This window comes from Globicephala melas, chromosome 10, assembly GCF_963455315.2.
Source record: "Globicephala melas chromosome 10, mGloMel1.2, whole genome shotgun sequence".
Taxonomy (NCBI): Eukaryota; Metazoa; Chordata; class Mammalia; order Artiodactyla; family Delphinidae; genus Globicephala; species Globicephala melas.
Genome location: NC_083323.1, coordinates 67,272,069 through 67,292,223, shown reverse-complemented (window position 1 = coordinate 67,292,223; position 20,155 = coordinate 67,272,069). Strand labels below are relative to the sequence as shown.

At 36.0% G+C, this 20,155-nt stretch overlaps 1 protein-coding gene across 2 annotated transcripts in view; it reads right to left on the bottom strand.

Annotated features, from left to right (window-relative positions):
* Positions 1 to 8,491: 8,491 nt before the first annotated feature.
* The window catches only part of NELL2 (neural EGFL like 2), a 378,238-nt gene continuing 366,574 nt past the window's right edge, over positions 8,492 to 20,155 (bottom strand). For both annotated transcript variants that reach the window (XM_060305603.1, XM_030835328.2), the window contains exon 21: positions 8,492 to 9,205. In XM_060305603.1, coding sequence (XP_060161586.1) covers positions 9,155 to 9,205 — 51 coding nt within the window. In that variant the 3' untranslated portion in view covers positions 8,492 to 9,154. The remainder of the gene's footprint in view (positions 9,206 to 20,155) is intronic.

Sequence of the window (20,155 nt, the reverse complement as noted above, 5' to 3'; positions counted from 1 at the left end):
AAGAGAAATGTAGAAAGTATGACTTATATTTGCTAACAGGGAAAGACTGACTCATTTGAGGATCTGAATAAATGAATATCTCTTGGGAAGAAAATTTAACAGAATAATTGGTAGCAAACTAGTGGCTTTAGGTTGCTGTTAGTGGCTTTTTGTAAAGGAGGTAAGAGTGAGATTCTTCTACCAGCCTCTTTGGCACCTGAGAATAATAATAAGTATTAAGAAAAATATACTTACTGCATACTTATATTAAGTACTGGGCTAGATACTTATGAATATTCATTAAATCCTCCCAAAAGCTCTACAATGTAGGCAGTATTGTTAACTCCATTTTGTAGGTGAGCAGACTTAGGCTGTCAGGCCTAGGGAAGATATCTGAGTCTGCCTCCCTGGGTTCCACTTACCTCCCTGGGTAACTGCACTTAGCCCAAAATTAGGGAAAATAAACTCACTTGCCTCTGCATGTCAAATAGGGAAAGAAAATCCTGGGTGCTGGGTTTGGTTGGCTCTGTCCCTTATGCCTGATGAACTCTGAGAATCAGTTTCTAGAGCCCTGAGGTCTTCACAGGTGCAGCAGTAAGACATTTATAGGTCTTTGGAAAGGCAGAAGCCTTTCTGTGGACATAGATCCTCAGCTTTCATTGATTTAGGGTGAAAAGGTAGAGAGTTTGGGGCTAAGGGAAGAGGGAGGCAAGTTTCATTGAGGTGGGTTATGTGTGGATTCAGCAAATGTGATGCCTTCACTTTGGCTTTAATAAAATGCTTTTGGGATTTTGATCATGAATTTTCTCTATGTTTACATATAAGAAAGAGAACAACTGTTTGGGGCAACAAATTTCTGAATACCCAATGGGTTACATATATTGCTGTTGAAGTTTCCCCTGGTTCATATAGCATAGGGTAAAGGTTGACAAACTATGGGCTACTGACCAAAAATGGTCGCTCATTCACTTATATATTATGCTCTCCAACACATGCTTTACCTTGATATATTAGCTCTACAATAGCAGAGTTGAGCAGTTGCAACAGAGAATGTGTACCTCAACTATTTACTCTCTGGCCGTTAAACGAGGCTTTGGCCTCAAACTCACTTTTAGTCAACTCTCTGGACTCTATGTGAGCTGGAACTTCTTTCATTCTTCCTTAGTCTAAGACCTGAAGCTATAGGCAGAATCTGGTCCAAGATGGAGAAAAGAGCCTCCCGAATTCACATTCTCCCATGGACATACTAAATCTATGGCATAATAGTAGACACATAGATCAATGGAAACAAAATAGAGAGCCTACAAAGAAACCCACGGAAGTATGGTCAATTGATACGACAAGGGAGCCAAGAATGAACCATGGGGAAATGATAGTGTGTTTAATAAATGATTTTGGAAAACCTGACAGCCACATGCAAAAGAATGAAACAGGACCACCATCTTATATCATACACAAAAAGCAACTCAAAATGGACTAAAGTCTTATATTTAAGACCTGAAACTATAAAACTCGGAGAAAAAGAAAACTGTAAAACTCCTGAAACTGTAAAACTCCTAGAAAAACAAAAGGGGATAAGCTATGACCTTGGTTTTGGCAATGATTTTTTTGGACTTGAAACCAACAGCAAAGACAGTAAAAGGAAAAATAAATAAGTAAGACTACATCAAGCTAAAAAGCATCTGCACAGCAAAGAAACTAATCAACATAATGAAAAGGCAACCTGTGGAATGGGAGGAAATATTTGCACATCATATATATAATAAGGGGTTCATATCCAAAATATATGAACTCACACAACTCAATAGCAAACAACAGAAACATTCTGATTTAAAAAATGAGCAGATGGATGAATGGAAAAAGAAGATGTGGCACATATATACAATGGAATATTACTCAGCCATAAAAAGAGACGAAATTGAGCTATTTGTAATGAGGTGGATAGACCTAGAGTCTGTCATACAGAGTGAAGTAAGTCAGAAAGAGAGAGACAAATACCGTATGCTAACACATATATATGGAATTAAAAAAAAAATGTCATGAAAAACCTAGGGGTGAAACAGGAATAAAGACACAGACTTACTAGAGAATGGACTTGAGGCTATGGGGAGGGGGAAGGGTAAACTGTGACAAAGCGATAAAGAGGCATGGACATATATACACTACCAAACGTACGGCAGTTAGCTAGTGGGAAGCAGCCGCATAGCACAGGGAGATCAGCTCGGTGCTTTGTGACCGCCTGGAGGGGTGGGATAGGGAGGGTGGGAGGGAGGGAGACGCAAGCGGGAAGAGATATGGGAATATATGTGTATATATAACTGATTCATTTTGTTGTGAAGCTGAAACTAACATACAATTGTAAAGCAATTATACTCCAATAAAGATGTTAAAAAAAAAAAAAAAAGAGCAGATGATCTGTATAGACATTTTCCCAAAGAAGGTATACAGATGTCCAACAGGTATACTAAAAGGTGCTCAATCTCACTAATAATCAGGGAATTGCAAATCAATTTTACAATGAGATATTACCTCACACCCGTTAGAATAGCTATCATCAGAAAGACAAGAGATAACACGTTTGGGCAAGAATGTGGAGAAAATGAAAGTCTTGTGCACTGTTGGGAATGTAAATAGGTACCATCACTATGGAAAATAGTATAGAGTTTCCTCAAAAACTTAGAAGTAGAGCAACCATATGGTCCAGAAATCTGACTTCTGGGTATATAGCTGAAGGAAATGAAATCAGGATCTTAAAGAGATATCTGCATTCCCATGTTCACTGCAGCATTATTCACAATAGCCAAGATATAGAAACAATCTTCATGTCTGTCAACAGATGAATGAATAGAGATCTTGTGTGTGTGTGTGTGTGTGTGTATAATATTCCAATACATATTGGAATATTATTCAACCATGAAAAAGAAGGAAATCCTGCAGTTTGTGACAACATGGATGGACCTAGAGGGCAGTATGCTAAGTGAAACAAGCCAGACAGAGAAAAACATGTACTGCATTGTATCACTTATATATGGAATCTAAAATAAAAAATCAAACTCATCAAAACATAGAGTAGGAAAGTGGTTGCCAGGGGTTAGGGACAGAGGAAATAGGGAGAGGCTGGTAAAAAGGTAAAAACTTTCAGCTATAAGATGAATAAGGTCTGAGTATCTAATGTAGAACATGGTGACTATAGTTGATAACACTGTACTGTATAATTGAAATTTGCTAACAGAGTAAAATTTAAATGTACACACTCTCTCTCTACATATATATGTAATGAATGTAATGTGTTAATTAACTAGATGGTAGAAATCCTTTCACAATGTATACAAATTGAAATTCATCATGATATACTCTTTAAATATATTACAATTTTTTTGTGGATTATACCTCAATAAAGCTGAAAAAAAATCTAAAGCATAAAAGTATTGATAGTCTATTCTGTGCTAGCCATGGGCCAAATATGCCAATGCAATAACTATCTTTATTGTTAATCATCATTTAATGAAGTGTTTTACTGGTGTCCCACTCTATGTAGAGTGAGAATTTCACCAAGGTGATACGACTCTGTTTCTATTGGCTTTGCTTCACAGTTAAAATGATTCAAATTACTGGGGCTTCCCTGGTGGCGCAGTGGTTGAGAGTCCGCCTGCCGATGCAGGGGACACGGGTTCATGCCCCGGTCTGGGAAGATCCCACATGCCGCGGAGTGACTGGGCCCGTGAGCCATGGCCGTTCAGCCTGCGCGTTTCGGAGCCTGTGCTCCTCAACGGGAGAGGCCACAACAGTGAGAGGCCCGCGTACCGCAAAAAAAAAAAAAAAAAAAAGATTCAAATTACTGAAATAAAATCAAGTTGTTTTCTTCAGAACAAGGCAAAGCTATCTTCCTTTGGAATATATTTTAGAGATGATGAAATGATGCACAAAGACCCGCACTGATAAATGTATTTACTATAGACGAAAAGCCCAAATTACTAGGAAAATTCAATTTGAAGTAGAAAATACATGCTACTAGATTCTTTATGGAATAGTGAAATACCATCGAATAGAACACGATTTTATACAGCACTGAATATGCTCTAAGAAAGATGATTTCATAAACACACTTGGGAGAATATAATTTGAATATAAATGTTCTCTTATTTAGCATTTTAAAGTTTTTATGAATTTCAAATATATCAGAAGAGCTCAGTTGGTGAATTGGGAGAAAAAAATTTTTTTCTTCTCTGTAAAATAAAGCTCAGTTAAGGAGTCCTTATTTATAGTCTCAGGTCCTAAACCAAGTGTGTCCCTAGTTGGAGATATTTCTCTTGGAATATGGTGTTTAGTTCTAGGCATGACACATACACGGGCACATGAACAACAGGAAAACATCTAGAAGAGAACGACTGAGATATTTTTTCTCAAGACAGATGAAAGGAATTAGAGGAATTTAATAGTGGAAGAAGAGGGTTCCAGAAGAATATCTGAAGATGAGTTAACATGTCCCAGCAAATAGAGCTAGGACCAACATGACATACATTAAGTTGAAATTTAAGAAAACTCATTTCAGTTGATGTTCAGAAGAACTCAAATAGTTCTTGGATGTTTTCTAGAGGAGGTGCTTTCCCATGTATGGAATATATGTAGGGAACTATTTGGAGATGTAATAATATTAATTTTGAACAAATATAAGAGGTTATAAAAGTAACCATCAGTGATACATATTAAAATTCTTTATACTAAAAATGAAAAGAAATAAACTATAAAAAGTAACAATATTTTGAGAAAAACTGGCAAAAATTTGTGGAAGGATTTCCAACAATTATACATGAATATTTTTTTACTGTTTATCTCATGTATAATTGATCAAAGGACTAGAGATATATGAGCAAAGGACATATGTAGAAAATGGCAATGCCTACATAAGTTTAACCTCACAGTTATTTAAAGACATTAAAATTAAAACAGTAATGTACCATTTTACACCTATAAAAAACTACAATGGAGAGCAAAAATTAAATTGATAATATCCAATGGCAACAAGGTTGTTTTAAAAGTAATTGCAGGGCTTCCCTGGTGGCACAGTGGTTAAGAATCCACCTGTCAATGCAGGGGACACGGGTTTGAGTCCTGGTCAGGGAAGATCCCACATGCTGCGGAGCAACTAAGCCCATGCACCACAACTACTGAGCCTGCGCTCTAGAGCCCACGAGCCACAACTACTGAAGCTCGTGTGCCACAACTACTGAAGCCTGCACGCCTGGAGCCTGTGCTCCACAACGAGAAGCCATCGCAATGAGAAGCCCTTGGCAACTAGAGAAAGCCTGTGCACAGCCACAGAAGACCCAATGCAGCCAAAAAATAAATAAATAATAAATAAATAAATAAATAAAATACATCTATCAAAAAATAAAAAGTAATTGCATACATTGCCAGTGGAATGTTCTTTGATACAGCCTTTGGACAAGCAATAAAACATGTTAAATCAAGATAAGGGTATGGGATTAAGAGGTGCAAACTACTATGTATAAAATAAATAAGCTACAAGGATATATTGTACAACACAGGGAATATAGCCAATATGTATAATAAAAATAAATGTAATATAAACTTTAAAAATTATGACTCACTATGTTGTATACCTGAAACTTATATAATATTGTACATCAACTATACCTCAGCTAAACTACATTATTCAAACAGTTCACAACTTGCTTCATTAAATCTACTGTTGATAATATAGTCTAAAAAATAACTTACACCATATGAATTGCAGCAGCACCTATAATAGTGAAAAAGTTAGAAGGAAATAAACTATATTTCTAACACCAATGAAATATTTACTAGTCCTTAAAATTTTATAAACTTATAATAATATAAACATTGTTTACAATAAAATATTATGCAAAATGTAGAAATAAAAATGATACTGTGATTGCAACAATGTAAAATATGTAAGCATTTGACAAAGAGCAAAGAAAACCAGTACCAAAGGTGGTGAGATCATGTGATCATTTTTTTCTTTTATTACCTGCCTTTAACTAGTATTGTATTTATTTAAAAACATAATTAGGAATGGAAACCTTGTAGGCATTATGGTGTATATTTGTTTAAAGCCTTGCTTCCACAAATCTAGGTACTTCCATACGTGCATGTAAAAACTAACTGGCTTAGTTTTGGGTATAGAAATATAAATGAAAACACATCTAGTCGGGACTTCCCTGGCAGTCCATTGGTTAAGACTCCTAGCTTCCACTGCAGGAGGCAGAGGTTCCAGGAACTAAGATCCCACATGCCATGCAGCATGGACAAAAAAACCCCAAAAAACAAAAAAAACCCCACATTTAGTCAATTTGTAAATTCATTTACCTGAATGTCAGCAATAGATAGCATTATTTTAAAATATCTGAAATATACAGAATAAAACGATAAACAGATATTACCAACACAGTTACACATCCTGTGCACCTGGCACCCCTCTTCCACCTCTCAGAGACAGCCACTATCCTAATTTGATATTTATCATTCCCATGCATTTTGATATGCATTTTATGCATATTTGTACTTGCATAAACATAACACAAAGTTTTGCGCATTTAAAAATTTTATGTAAATACTGTAAAAAATGTTCCTTTTTTGCATCTTGTTTTTTACTCAACATGTTTCTGAGATTCATCCATGTTGCTGTATGTATTCATTTGCATCCTCTAGAGTAGTCTGTAATATAAACATACCACATTTTGTTTATTGCTGATCCCACTGATTGATGAATATATACAAATATATGGATGTAGATTGAGTATGTGTGTGTATACACACACGCACAGGCACATACTATTTCTCACTCTCCTCATAAAAGCAAATAAAATATACTTTAGGGAGATTTAATATGAAATCCCAAATCTATATATGGGAGAAATATGTAGAAAAAACTTCAAATTAATACCTTCTTGGAGACTAAATTGCTAGTTACCATAGTAAATAATGCCCCCCCAAAATAAACTTAGGACTTCCCTGGTGGCGCAGTGGTTAAGAATCTGCCTGCCAATACAGATGACACAGGTTCGATTCCTGGTATGGGAAGATCACACATGCCACCGAGCAACTAAGCCCATGCGCCACAACTACTCAGCCTGTGTTCTAGAGCCCCACAAATACTGAGTCTGTGTGCCACAACTACTGAAGCCCACGCACCTAGAGTCCATGCTCCGCAACAAGAAAGGCCACTGCAATGAGAAGCCCGCACACCACAACGAAGAGTAGCCCCTGCTCGCCGCAACTACAGAAAGCCCGCAAGCAGCAACGAAGACCCAACGCAGCCCAAAAAAAATTTTTATAAAGTAAAATAAACTTTACGCTCTGCTGAAATTTTAAATTAAATATAAAAAGGCTGCAGAAAAAATCGTTTATGATAAAACCAGGGAATATTGAGATACTTGAATTCACACATTTAATAAATATTACACATGCCAAAGTATTAAGACATTTATAAATTATCCTTTAGCTCAGCTCCTGTTAGGTTGTTCCCATAACAATGGGGAAGGGGTAGTTAAAATGCCACTTTACCATTTCTGTAGCTTGTGGGAGTCATATCCTGTTCCTTTCCTTTTTTTTTTTTTCTTTAAAGAAGTCTCTAAACTAAAAGTGAATTTAATAATATATTTCCTTTTTCACCCTAGCACAAAACATATGACTAGGGCAATATTGGATTAACTACTCTATTGGGCATCAGTAAGTTAATTTTTTTCCTCCTGAGATTCTAGTGTATCAAAAATTTTAACATGTAATATCATAATGCCTTCTAAGACTGGGATTCTTTAAATTTTTATATCAAATTGTGAAGGACCAATTCTTGAAGATATTTCCAACCCTCACATACTACCCTACTTATGTATATCAAAGTCCTGACAGGAAACAGATGTCACACTCGAGCTGGCTAATTAAAGACAGTTTAACAAAGGGACGATTTATAAAGATGCAATAGGAGATAGGGAAAACAAAAAGAAATCGATCAGGTACCTGAAAGGACAAAGCAGCCAGAGTTGTTATTATCTCTAAGCCAGAAGAAGCAAATAGAAGTTATCAAAAACTGGAGGGGGTAGCTTAACAGAGAGGGTCACCTGTCAGGAGATGTCACCTTCAGTAAGTGACACAGCTAATCATGGTAGTGACCTGGCAGGAAAGGAGCCAGCAGAATAAATATCCAAACGTCCTCTTTCTGATATCCTGCCGGTGGTCACCACTGGTCAAACCGAATCAGAATCCAGAGGACAAGAGAACCTACTAATACAACGTATACAGGTCAGCCCCCAGGATATGAGGCAGGGTAAAAGATGACTGAGAGGATCCAGAGAGGCAGAACAAAGGTATCCATCACCCACCTCCCCGCCACTTCGGCATGAAATGGAGTGAAAATCACCTTTCAGTTTGGGAATAGCATGGTGGGGGTTTCTCATCAGCGGAACTAGAAAGCAGTTTGTATACTGAGGCATCTGTGGGGGAAAAGGAACACATTATGCAGACACTTGGACATGTTATAAGGTAAGAGAAATATTTATTTAATTTTACACAAGAACGAGCTTATACTTAACAAATTCAACCAAATAATATTAAGTGCAGTAAAACAATGAAATAAGGATGACATCTCTTGTTAGAAAATATTAAGTAACCATGCCTGTGCGTTATTTTTATCATGACAATAACTCGTTTCAGATTTCTTCTCAGAGTGTATACTGTACATATAACATGTTATAGCTTCTTTGCTTTGCTTCGGAAAACAGAATTCGTTCACTGCCTTACATTTTATTTTTTGCAGTGAAGAACTGAACTGATTTGTGAAGATTCTGATCTAGAGGAAAATTTTCTGCACCAGTGAAGCTAGAGGCTTCCGAAGCTCCCGTAAGCTCAGGCTTTACATCCAGAGGTCGTGATGTCATGGTGTGTATTTCACACGCATTCTTCTACATGCCAACATCAGACGCAGTTCAGGTGGAATTCTGGTCTAGTTTTGCCCCAAGAAGTTTCCTTTTGTGATTTTCTCAAGCTCCACAAATTTCATAATGGAAAGTTTACTCAGCTATTAACAATGCTGCACTTAGCTGCCCACAAATCATCCGCTTCAATTTTTTTTTTTTTTGGTCTTTTTAATGAAAGAACATTCTTTAAACAGAAATTTCCAGTGAGACAGTTAACTTCACAGTTCCTGAAGGCACTGTGGATCCACTGAGCAACAGATGTGGCCATTCTAGAGAAGAGAGGGGAAAAAAAGCATGGTATTACTTTTTAAGCCATTAGTCAATACGCATCGATTGGTACACATAACATAACTGAATGGTTTATTTGTTATTTATGTGCCCCTGAAAGTTCAATGGCTCAATCACTTTTCATGCCTCTACTGTTGCAGAACAAACTATGGCCAGTTATTTGCGGCAAATCATAAGCCAACTTTATTTACCCCATGGCACTCTCTTAGCTCACATTTGTTGTTTGGTTTGCCCATTCACAAAATAAGCATTGACTAAATTGAGCCCGAGATATGCTGATGAATGAATAAAGCAGATATGGTCACTACCCTCATAGGACAAGGCTTATAGTTTTGTGGGGGGGAATTAATAAGCAAATGTACAATCAAAAATTGTGAAAAGTGCTAGAAAAGAAACAAACTAGGTGATGTCATGAGATTAATAAATGTCTGGCTACTTAGACTGGGTGGCCAGAGTAGACTTCTCTGTAGAAGTGATGTTTAAACCAAGACCTCAAGACAGATCTGTGAAAAGGTAGGCCAAGAGCCAGGGAACAGAATGAATAAAAGGCTTTCAAGTGAAAAGAGTTTTGCGTAGTTAAGAAACCTAAAAAGGTTTGGTCTGGGTGAGAATTTTAAGTTGGTGAAGAAAACAGTGTAGAGATGAGGCAGGAAAAATAGTCAAGGAAGAGCCAGATATGCATAATTAGGTTTTTTGTTTTTTTTTTTTTGCGGTACACGGGCCTCTCACTGTTGTGGCCTTTCCCATTGCAGAGCACAGGATCCGGACACGCAGGCTCAGTGGCCATGGCTCACGGGCCCAGCCACTCCGCGGCATGTGGAATCTTCCCGGACCGGGGCACGAACCCGTGTCCTCTGCATCGGCAGGCGGACTCTCAACCACTGCGCCACCAGGGAAGCCCCCATAATTAGTTTTTATAACAAAGTACCAAAAGAGTATGGTGTATTACAGAGAGGAAAAAAATCTGTATCTTGTTCGTTTGAATCCTTGCGCTCTTTCTTCCACTGGCTAGCTAATAATGAAAATGTTAGTATTGTTACCACAATCATAAGATGATAATACCCTTCTACTTTTTGAGTGCGTACTCTGTGTCAGATACTTTGCCAGGCACTTTAAATACATTATCTAATTTCAACCTCAGAGCATTCCCAGTAGGATCACTATTAATAGTCATGTTTTTTTAGGTTCAGAAACTGAAGATCAGAAAGCTTAAATATCATGGCCCAAATCACAAAGCTAATATAATGGTACAGCTGGGATTAAAATTCAGGTTAGCCTGACTCTAAAACTCATCTTCTATTAGATATATTCTCTCAGATAATTGACTTTAGATGATTGAAAATGTATCAGACCTTAATATGATAAAACCAAAAGGGTCTGTTCATGTAAGATAAAACTTAAGAAAGGACTTTGGTACTTTAGCCTTTGTTGAAGCTTACCAAATGAGGGAAAAGCCAGTCTATATCCAAGAAGACTGTTATCAATTTAACTTAATCCTCTTTCTTTTTAAATTGTTATTAAGCAGAGTTCTTATTCTGACAGCAAACGAAGGTGACATCCATCTCTTGGATCTCTAGCTGCATTTTAAAGCTTTGTCATTACGCTCAGAGGCAGAGGTTTTCTGGCCATAACCTGGTCACATGATCTTTCCCAATCCATTGACCCAATGAAGGGAGGGGTGTACCAGTTCCTGAGAATATCAGTTTCTCAAATTGTATGGATTTTGAGCAGAAAGAGAGTTAGGGAATGTTTGGAGTATGAGTATGTTTTAGGAAGAGAAGGTATATTTTGCAAGTCTTCCAGTAGTGTTTTTCTCATTCCATATCAATTCTGCTATAGCAACATAAATGCTCCACAGAGCATGTCATTGGAAGCTCCCCAATTAGGGAAACATAGCTCATACAAGAAATATTGATAAAATATTCCACTGGGGTTCCTGTTTCAGTAATGGCAGAGTTACTTTTAAGACTATCGACTGACTATCCCTCCTATGGATAACTATAAAGTTTGGAAAAAATATAAAAACTATTTAAAGCAATGGAGAGTGACTAAAAGCAGGTAGACACTGGAGGAGTTTCAATCTTTAAAAGAAGGAAGATGTACTGTTTGAGATTCATTTTTAATTGGCATTTTCCCTTAGGGCACTCCTAGTCTGTGATGCTTAGGATAAGTATAACTTAAGCAGAAAGCCACAATCTGATAGGGCCCACGTGTCAGAGGACAACATTTAGGGCTCTGTTGGGCTGCCAGGGTGGCTGGAAATTCAGGAGGAAATGTCTAGAAAGGAGGGAGTGAATCAGCATGTCAACTCCCCTCAAATCTGTGGCGGGTCTTTGAATTGCAGAGGAGACTCTAAAGAGACAATCAGAGAGTCACAGCTTGAAGTTTGAAAGATTTGAGCAGATATTTCAGATGCTGCTCACTGTGGGTTTAAAATCTATGTCCTGCCAAGTTAGAAGGGACAGATAAAAAATTCAGGCTTTCCATTGAAAGCCCAAAAGGGCCATGATTAGGAAGAAAATGATGTCTCAAGATTAAGAGATTCACCCGAAAACTAAGGGTACACCTGGAATAGACCCACCTAACCAATGTAAAGCCCAGCCTTTCCAACTGCAAGATGACTGGCCAGTAATTTGCAATCTGCTAGAACAAAAATAGTCTTCAGAAGAAGCTAACAGAATGTAGGGTCTATACTATGTATTATCCACAATATCCAGTAAACCATAAATATTACTAGACATGTGAAGAAAAGCAGAAAAAAGTGACTCCTCACCAAGAGAAAAACTAGTGAATAGAAATGACTCAAAGTTAATCCAGATGGTAAAGACTAGAAAGTAGCTATTACTAATACGTACAAAGATGTAAAAAAAAGATGGTCATAATGAATGATAAAACATGGTAAGTTACAGCAGAGAAATGAAACTATAAATAGAATTAAATAAAAATTCTGGGGCTTCCCTGGTGGCGCAGTGGTTGAGAGTCCGCCTGCCGACGCAGGGGACACAGGTTCGTGCCCTGGTCCGGGAAGATCCCACATGCCGCGGAACGGCTGGGCCCGTGAGCCATGGCCACTGGGCCTGTGCGTCCGGAGCCTGTGCTCCGCAACAGGAGAGGCCGCAGCAGTGAGAGGCCCGCGTACCGCAAAAAAAAAAAAAGAAAAAATTCTGGAACTGAAAAGTGCAATATTCGAAATGAAAAATTCATTGGATGGGTTTAACAGCAGATTAGAGATGGCAGAAGAAATAGTCAATAAATTAAAAAAATAGAAATTATCCAATCTTTAAAAAAAAGAGAATGTGATCGAAATAAAAATAGAACCTCAGTGACCTTCAGGATAATATTAAACCATATAACACATGTGTAATTAGAGTCGCAGAAGAATAGGAGGGAAATAATGTGGCAGACCAAATATCTGAAGAAACAATGGCCAAATTTTTCTCAAATTTGGTGAAAAAAATCTACTTAGATACTCAAAAAGCCCAGCAAATACCAAAGAGGACAAAAAAAAAAAAAAATACTTAAGTGCATCATAGTCAAAACTCTAAAAACCAAAGATAAAGAAAGAATCATGAAAGGAGACAGAGGAGAAAAAAAAGACATATTACATATAAGGGAACAAAAGTACAAATGATAGCTGAATCTTTATCAGAAATAGTAGAAACTAGAAAACAGTAGAGTACCACTTTTAAGTGCTGGGACAAATCTGTCAATCCCGAATTCTGTATTTAGTTGAATATCCTTCAAAAATAAAGACATTTTCAAATAAATGTAAGTTGAGAGAATTTGTGGCCAGTATATCTGCAATATGGAAAATGCTAAAGGAAGTTATTCAAGATAAAGGGAAATAACACTAGATGGAGATTAACATGTGTGAGAAGAAATGAAGAGCACAAGAAATGGTAAATATGAGGATAAATATAAATATGAAATAAATATAAAATTAAAATATAGCATTTTTCTTCTATTAATTTGCTTCAAAGATATTTGACTTATTAAAGCAAAAATATTGATAGTAATACAGATTTTTAGTTTATAGTATACATAGTTATAAATATATGATTATTATAGTGCAAAGGTTAGGGGAATGGGATTATATTATTCCAAAGTTCTTACATTTTATATGAATTAGTATAATATTAAATCTTATTATACTGTAATAAATGAATGATATATGTTACAACTCCTATACCAACAACTAAAACAATCATAAAGAGTTATAGTTAAGAATTCAAAAGAACAAGTAAAATTGAATAACATTAAAAATATTAACAAATAAAAAGAAGGAAGGAATAGATGATTAAGAATACAAAAAATAGATGGAACAAGTAGAAAACAAATGGCAAAATGGTGGGCCAAAATCCACCAACATCAAAAACAATATTAAATGGACTAACACTTCAATTAAAAGCCAGAGATTGTCACACTGGATAAAAAAGTAAGAACTATTTATACATTATCTATAAAAAATGCACTTTAAATATAAAACCATAGATAGGTTGAAAGTGGATGAATCAAAACAATATACTGTGTGGCTACAAAAGTACCAGACAATGGACTTCCCTGGTGGTGCAGTGGATAAGGCTCCATGATCCCAATGCAGTGGGCCTGGGTTTGATCCCTGGTGAAGGAACTAGATCCCACATGCATGCTGCAACTAAGAGTTTGCATGCCACAACTAAGGAGGCTGCCTGCCACAACTAAGGAGCCCATGTGTTGCAACTAATGAGCTGGCAAGCCGCAATTAAGGAGCCCGCCGACTGCAACTAAGACCCGGTTCAACTAAATAAATGAATGAATATTAAAAAAAAACCAAAGTACCAGTCAAAATTGACATCAAGTCTAGAAGCCTTGCTAGAGATAAGGAGGGACATTACATAATGATAAACTGGTCAATTCACCATTAGATATAAAAGAATACATACTGTGCGATCCATTTATATGAAATTTTTAAATAGGAAAATAAATTTGCTATACTGAAATAAAATTGAGGTTTCCTATGAGAAGTAGATATTATCTGGAAGGGGACAAAAGGGTACTTGCTAGATTGCTGGAAATATTCTGTATTTTGATTCACCAAACTTATAAAATTATATACAAAATAACTATGCATTTCACCTTAACAAACATTACCTTGATAAAAACTAGAATAAAAAGTGACCCACTGAAACTCAGTCAGGTTGCTATGAATAGTAATCACCTACTGTCATAACTAATTATAACATCTATTTTTATGTAGTAACACAGTAAGTTTCCTTAACACCTTGTTATTTTTGGCTATATTTACTGGCAAAGAAGTCATCATCACTCTTTGCATGGTAAACTCTATAACATTAAGATTAGAAGACAGCTGACTTTTAGCTTTCAGTAAAATGTTTATATATGACATATATAATATATATTTTACTCTTATTGATATTTAATATATTTATTATTTACTTATCAATCACTATATGGTATTAATATATTAATATGTTTATAAACTACACATACTATAGATATAATAAATATATGTAATTACATATTCATATATAATATGTGGCTATAAATAATCTATATAAAAATTAATAATTTAAAATCCCACTATTATGAATATTTTAGTATGTCCTAATAGAATTCACTTCATATTCCTTTATTTTCAACCTTCTTGTAATAAAAGTGCATATGTAATCACACATAGTATTTTTATCTTGATTTTTATTATAAGCATTGTTAGTACATGAATAATTGAATAATGCAATCATATAATTACATATTATATAATTATGATATGTTATATGTTACAGAGTTACCATAATTTATTTAACCCATTTTTCATTTGTTGGATATTTTGATTTCTTCCTTGATTCTGCATGGCAATTAATGTTGAGGTTAATATTACGATGCATATAGTTTGCTCCATATTTTAGATTATTTCTTTAGGTTGGATTCTCAGACCCAGGATTAGTGGGATCTTCTGGACATTTTTGTGGGGACAGGGAGTGGGCAAGGAGATGTATGTCTGGTTCCTGACATGTATTTTTCAATGTCACTAACATTGCATAAGAATTACAATTCCAGTACACCTCTGTCAGCATTGGAAATTATGGTGAAATATTTTTTTACCGTAGTGTGTGAAAATAATAATTAAGTTAGTTTATATTTAAGTGTCAATAATTTAAAACACTGATTTCCTCTTTTTTTTGCAGTATTACATGACAGTCTATGTCTATTTTTTTATTTTTTTAACATCTTTATTGGAGTATAATTGCTTTACAAAGGTGTGTTAGTTTCTGCTTTATAACAAAGTGAATCAGTTATACATATACATATGTTCCCATATCTCTTCCCTTTTGCATCTCCCTCCCTCCCACCCTCCCTATCCCACCCCTCTAGGTGGTCACAAACCACCTAGCTAATCTCCCTGTGCTATGCAGCAACGTCCCACTAGCTATCTATTTTACGTTTGGTAGTGTATATATGGCCATGACACTCTCTCACTTTGTCACAGCTTACCCTTCCTGCTCCCCATATCCTCAGGTCCATGCTCTAGTAGGACTGTGTCTTTATTCCCGTCTGACCCCTAGGTTCTTCACGACTTTTTTTTCTTAGATTCCATATATATGTGTTAGCATACGGTATTTGTTTTTCTCTTTCTGAGTTACTTCACTCTGTATGACAGACTCTAGGTCCATCCACCTCACTACAAATAACTCAATTTTGTTTCTTTTTATGGCTGAGTAATATTCCATTGTATATATGTGCCACATCTTCTTTATCCATTCATCTGTTGATGGACACTTAAGCTGCTTCCATGTCCTGGCTATTGTAAATAGAGCTGCAATGAACATTTTGGTACATGACTCTTTTTGAATTATGGTTTTCTCAGGGTATATGCCCAGTAGTGGGATTGCTGGGTCGTATGGGAGTTCTATTTGTAGTTTTTTAAGGAACCTCCATACTGTTCTCCATAGTGGCTGTATCAATCTACATTCCCAACAACAGTGCAAAAGTGTTCCCTTTCCTACACACCCTCTCCAGCATTTATTGTTTCTAGATTTTTTCATGATGGCCATTCTGACCGGTGTGAAATGATATCTCATTGTAGTTTTGATTTGCATTTCTATAATGATTAATGATATTGAGCATTCTTTTATGTGTTTGTTGGCAATCTGTATATCTTCTTTGGAGAAATGTCTATTTAAGTCTTCTGCCCATTTTTGGATTGGGATATTTGTCTTTTTGATATTGAGCTGCATGAGATGCTTGTAAATTTTCGAGATTAAACCTTTGTCAGTTGCTTCATTTGCAAATATTTTCTCCCATTCTGAGGGTTGTCTTTTGGTCCTGTTTATGGTTTCCTTTGCTGTGCAAAAGCTTTTAGGATTCATTAGGTCCCATTTGTTTATTTTTGTTTTTATTTCTATTTCTCTAGGAAGTGGGTCAAAAAGGATCTTGCTGTGATTTATGTCAGAGTGTTCTGCCTATGTTTTCCTCTAAGAGTTTGATTGTGTCTGGCCTTACATTTAGGTCTTTAATCCATTTTGAGTTTATTTTTGTGTATGGTGTTAGGGAGTGTTCTAATTTCATACTTTTACATGTAGCTGTCCAGTTTTCCCAGCACCACTTATTGAAGAGGTTGTCTTTTCTCCACTGTATATTCTTGCCTCCTTTATCAAAGATAAGGTAACCATATGTGCGTGGATTTGTCTCTGAGCTTCCTATCCTGTTCCATTGATCTATATTTCTGTTTTTGTGCCAGTACCATACTGTCTTGATTACTGTTGCTTTGTAGTATAGCCTGAAGTCAGGGAGCCTGATAACTCCAGCTCCATTTTTTGTTCTCAAGATTGCTTTGGCTATTCAGGGTCTTTTGTTTTTCCATACAGATTGTGAAATTTTTTGTTCTAGTTCTGTGAAAAATGCCAGTGGTAGTTAGATAGGGATTGCATTGAATCTGTAGATTGCTTTGGGTAGTAGAGTCATTTTCACAATGTTGATTCTTCCAATCCAAGAACATGGTATATCTCTCCATCTATTTGTATCATCTTTAATTTCTTTCATCAGTGTCTTATAATTTTCTGCATACAGGTCTTTTGTCTCCTTAGGTAGGCTTATACCTAGATATTTTATTCTTTTTGTTGCAATGGTAAATGGGAGTGTTTTCTTAATTTCACTTTCAGATTTTTCATCAATAGTGTATAAGAATGCCAGAGATTTCTGTGCATTAATTTTGCATCCTGCTACAAATTCATTGATTAGCTCTAGCAGCTTTCTGGTAGCATCTTTAGGATTCTCTATGTATAGTATCATGTCACCTGCAAACAGTGACAGCTTTACTTCTTCTTTTCCGATTTGGATTCCTTTTATTTCTTTTTCTTCTCTGATTGCTATGGCTAAAACTTCCAAACTATGTTGAATAATAGTGGTGAGAGTGAGCAACCTTGTCTTGTTCCTGATCTTAGTGGAAATGGTTTCAGTTTTTCACCATTGAGGATGATCTTGGCTGTGGGTTTGTCGTATATGGCCTTTATTATGTTGAGGAAAGTTCCCTCTATGCCTACTTTCTGGAGGGTTTTTATCATAAATGGGTGTTGAATTTTGTTGAAAGCTTTCTCTGCATCTATTGAGATGATCATATGGTTTTTATTCTTCAATTTGTTAATATGGTGTATCACATTGATTGATTTGCATATATTGAAGAATCCTTGCATTACTGGGATAAATCCCACTTGATCATGGTGCATGATCCTTTTAATGTGCTGTTGGATTCTGTTTGCTAGTATTTTGTTGAGGATTTTTGCATCTATGTTCATCAGTGATACTGGCCTGTAGTTTTCTTTCTTTGTGACATCTTTGTCTGGTTTTGGTATCAGGATAATGGTGGCCTCGTAGAATGAGTGTGGGAGTGTTCCTCCCTCTGCTATATTTTGGAAGAATTTGAGAAGGATAGATGTTAGCTCTTCTGTAAATGTTTGATAGAATTCACCTGTGAAGCCATCTGGTCCTGGGCTTTTGTTTGTTGGAAGATTTTTAATCTGAGTTTCAATTTCAGTGCTGTGATTGGTCTGTTTATATTTTCTATTTCTTCCTGGTTCAGTCTCAGTAGGTTGTGCATTTCTATGAATTTGTCCATTTCTTCCAGGTTGTCCATTTTATTGGCATAGAGTTGCTTGTAGTAATCTCTCATGCCCCTTTTATTCCTGCAGTGTTAGTTGTTACTTCTTCTTTTTCATTTCTAATTCTATTGATTTGAGTTTTCTCCCTCTTTTTCTTGATGAGTCTGGCTAATGGTTTATCAATTCTGTTTATCTTCTCACAGAACCAGCTTTTAGTTTTATTGATCTTTGCTATCATTTCCTTCATTTCTTTTTCATTTATTTCTGATCTGATCTTTATGATTTCTTTCCTTCTGCTAACTTTGGGGTTTTTTTTGTTCCTCTTTATCTAATTTCTTTAGGTATAAGGTTAGGTTGTTTATTTGAGATGTTTCCTGTTTCTTAAGGTAGGATTGTATTGCTATGAACTTCCCTCTTACAACTACTTTTGCTGCATCCCATAGGTTTTGGGTCGTTGTGTCTCCATAGTCATTTGTTTCTAGATATTTTTTGATTTCCTCTTTGGTTTATTCAGTGATCACTTCGTTATTAAGTAGTGTATTGTTTAGCTTCTATGTGTTTGTATTTTTTATAGATCTTTTCCTGTAATTGAAATCTAGTCTTACAGCGTTGTGGTCGGAAAAGATACTTGATACGATTTCAATTTTTTTAATATTACCAAGGCTAGATTTGTGACCCAAGATACGATGTATCCTGGAGAATGTTCCATGAGCACTTGAGAAAAATGTGTATTCTGTTGTTTTTGGATGGAGTGTCTCATAAATATCAATTAAGTCCACCTTGTTTAATGTATCATTTAAAGCTTGTGTTTCCTTATTTACTTTCATTTTGGATGATCTGTCCATTGGTGAAAGTGGGGTGTTAAAGTCCCCTACTATGATTGTGTTACTGTTGATTTCCTCTTTATGGCTCTTAGTATTTGCCTTATGTATTGAGGTGCTCCTACATTGCGTGCATAAATATTTACAATTGTTATACCTTTTTCTTGGATCGATCCCTTGATCATTATGTAGTGTCCTTCTTTGTCTCTTGTAATAGTCTTTATCTTAAAGTCTATTTTGTCTGATATGAGAATTGCTACTCCAGCTTTCTTCTGATTTCCATTTGCATGGAATATGTTTTTCCATCCCCTCACTTTCAGTCTGTATGTGTCCCTAGGTCTGAAGTGGGTCTCTTGTAGACAGCATATATACGGTTCTTGTTTTTGTATTCATTCAGCCCGTCTGTGTCTTTTGGTTGGAGCATTTAATCCATTTACATTGAACATAATTATCGATATGTATGTCCCTATTCCCATTTTCTTAATTGTTTCGGGTGTGTTATGGTAGGTCTTTTCCTTCTCTTGTGTTTCCTGCCTAGAGAAGTTCCTTTAGCATTTGTTGTAAAGATGATTTGGTGGTTCTGAACTCTCTCAGCTTTTGCTTGTCTGTAATGGTTTTAATTTCGCCATCAAATCTGAATGAGATCCTTGCTGGGTACAGAAATCTTGGTTGTAGATTTTTCTCCATCACTTTAAATATGTCCTGCCACTCCTTTCTGACTTGCAGAGTTTCTGCTGAAAGATCAGCTGTTAACCTTATGGGGATTCCCTTGTGTGTTATTTGTTGTTTTTCCCTTGCTGCTTTTAATATGTTTTCTTTGTATTTAATTTTTGACAGTTTGATTATTATGTGTCTTGGCATGTTTCTCCTTGGATTATCCTGTATGGGACTCTCTATGCTTCCTGGACTTGCTTAACTATTTCCTTTCCCATATTAGGGATGTTTTCAACTATAATCTCTTCAAATATTTTCTCAGACCCTTTGTTTTTCACTTTTTCTTCTGGGACCCCTATAA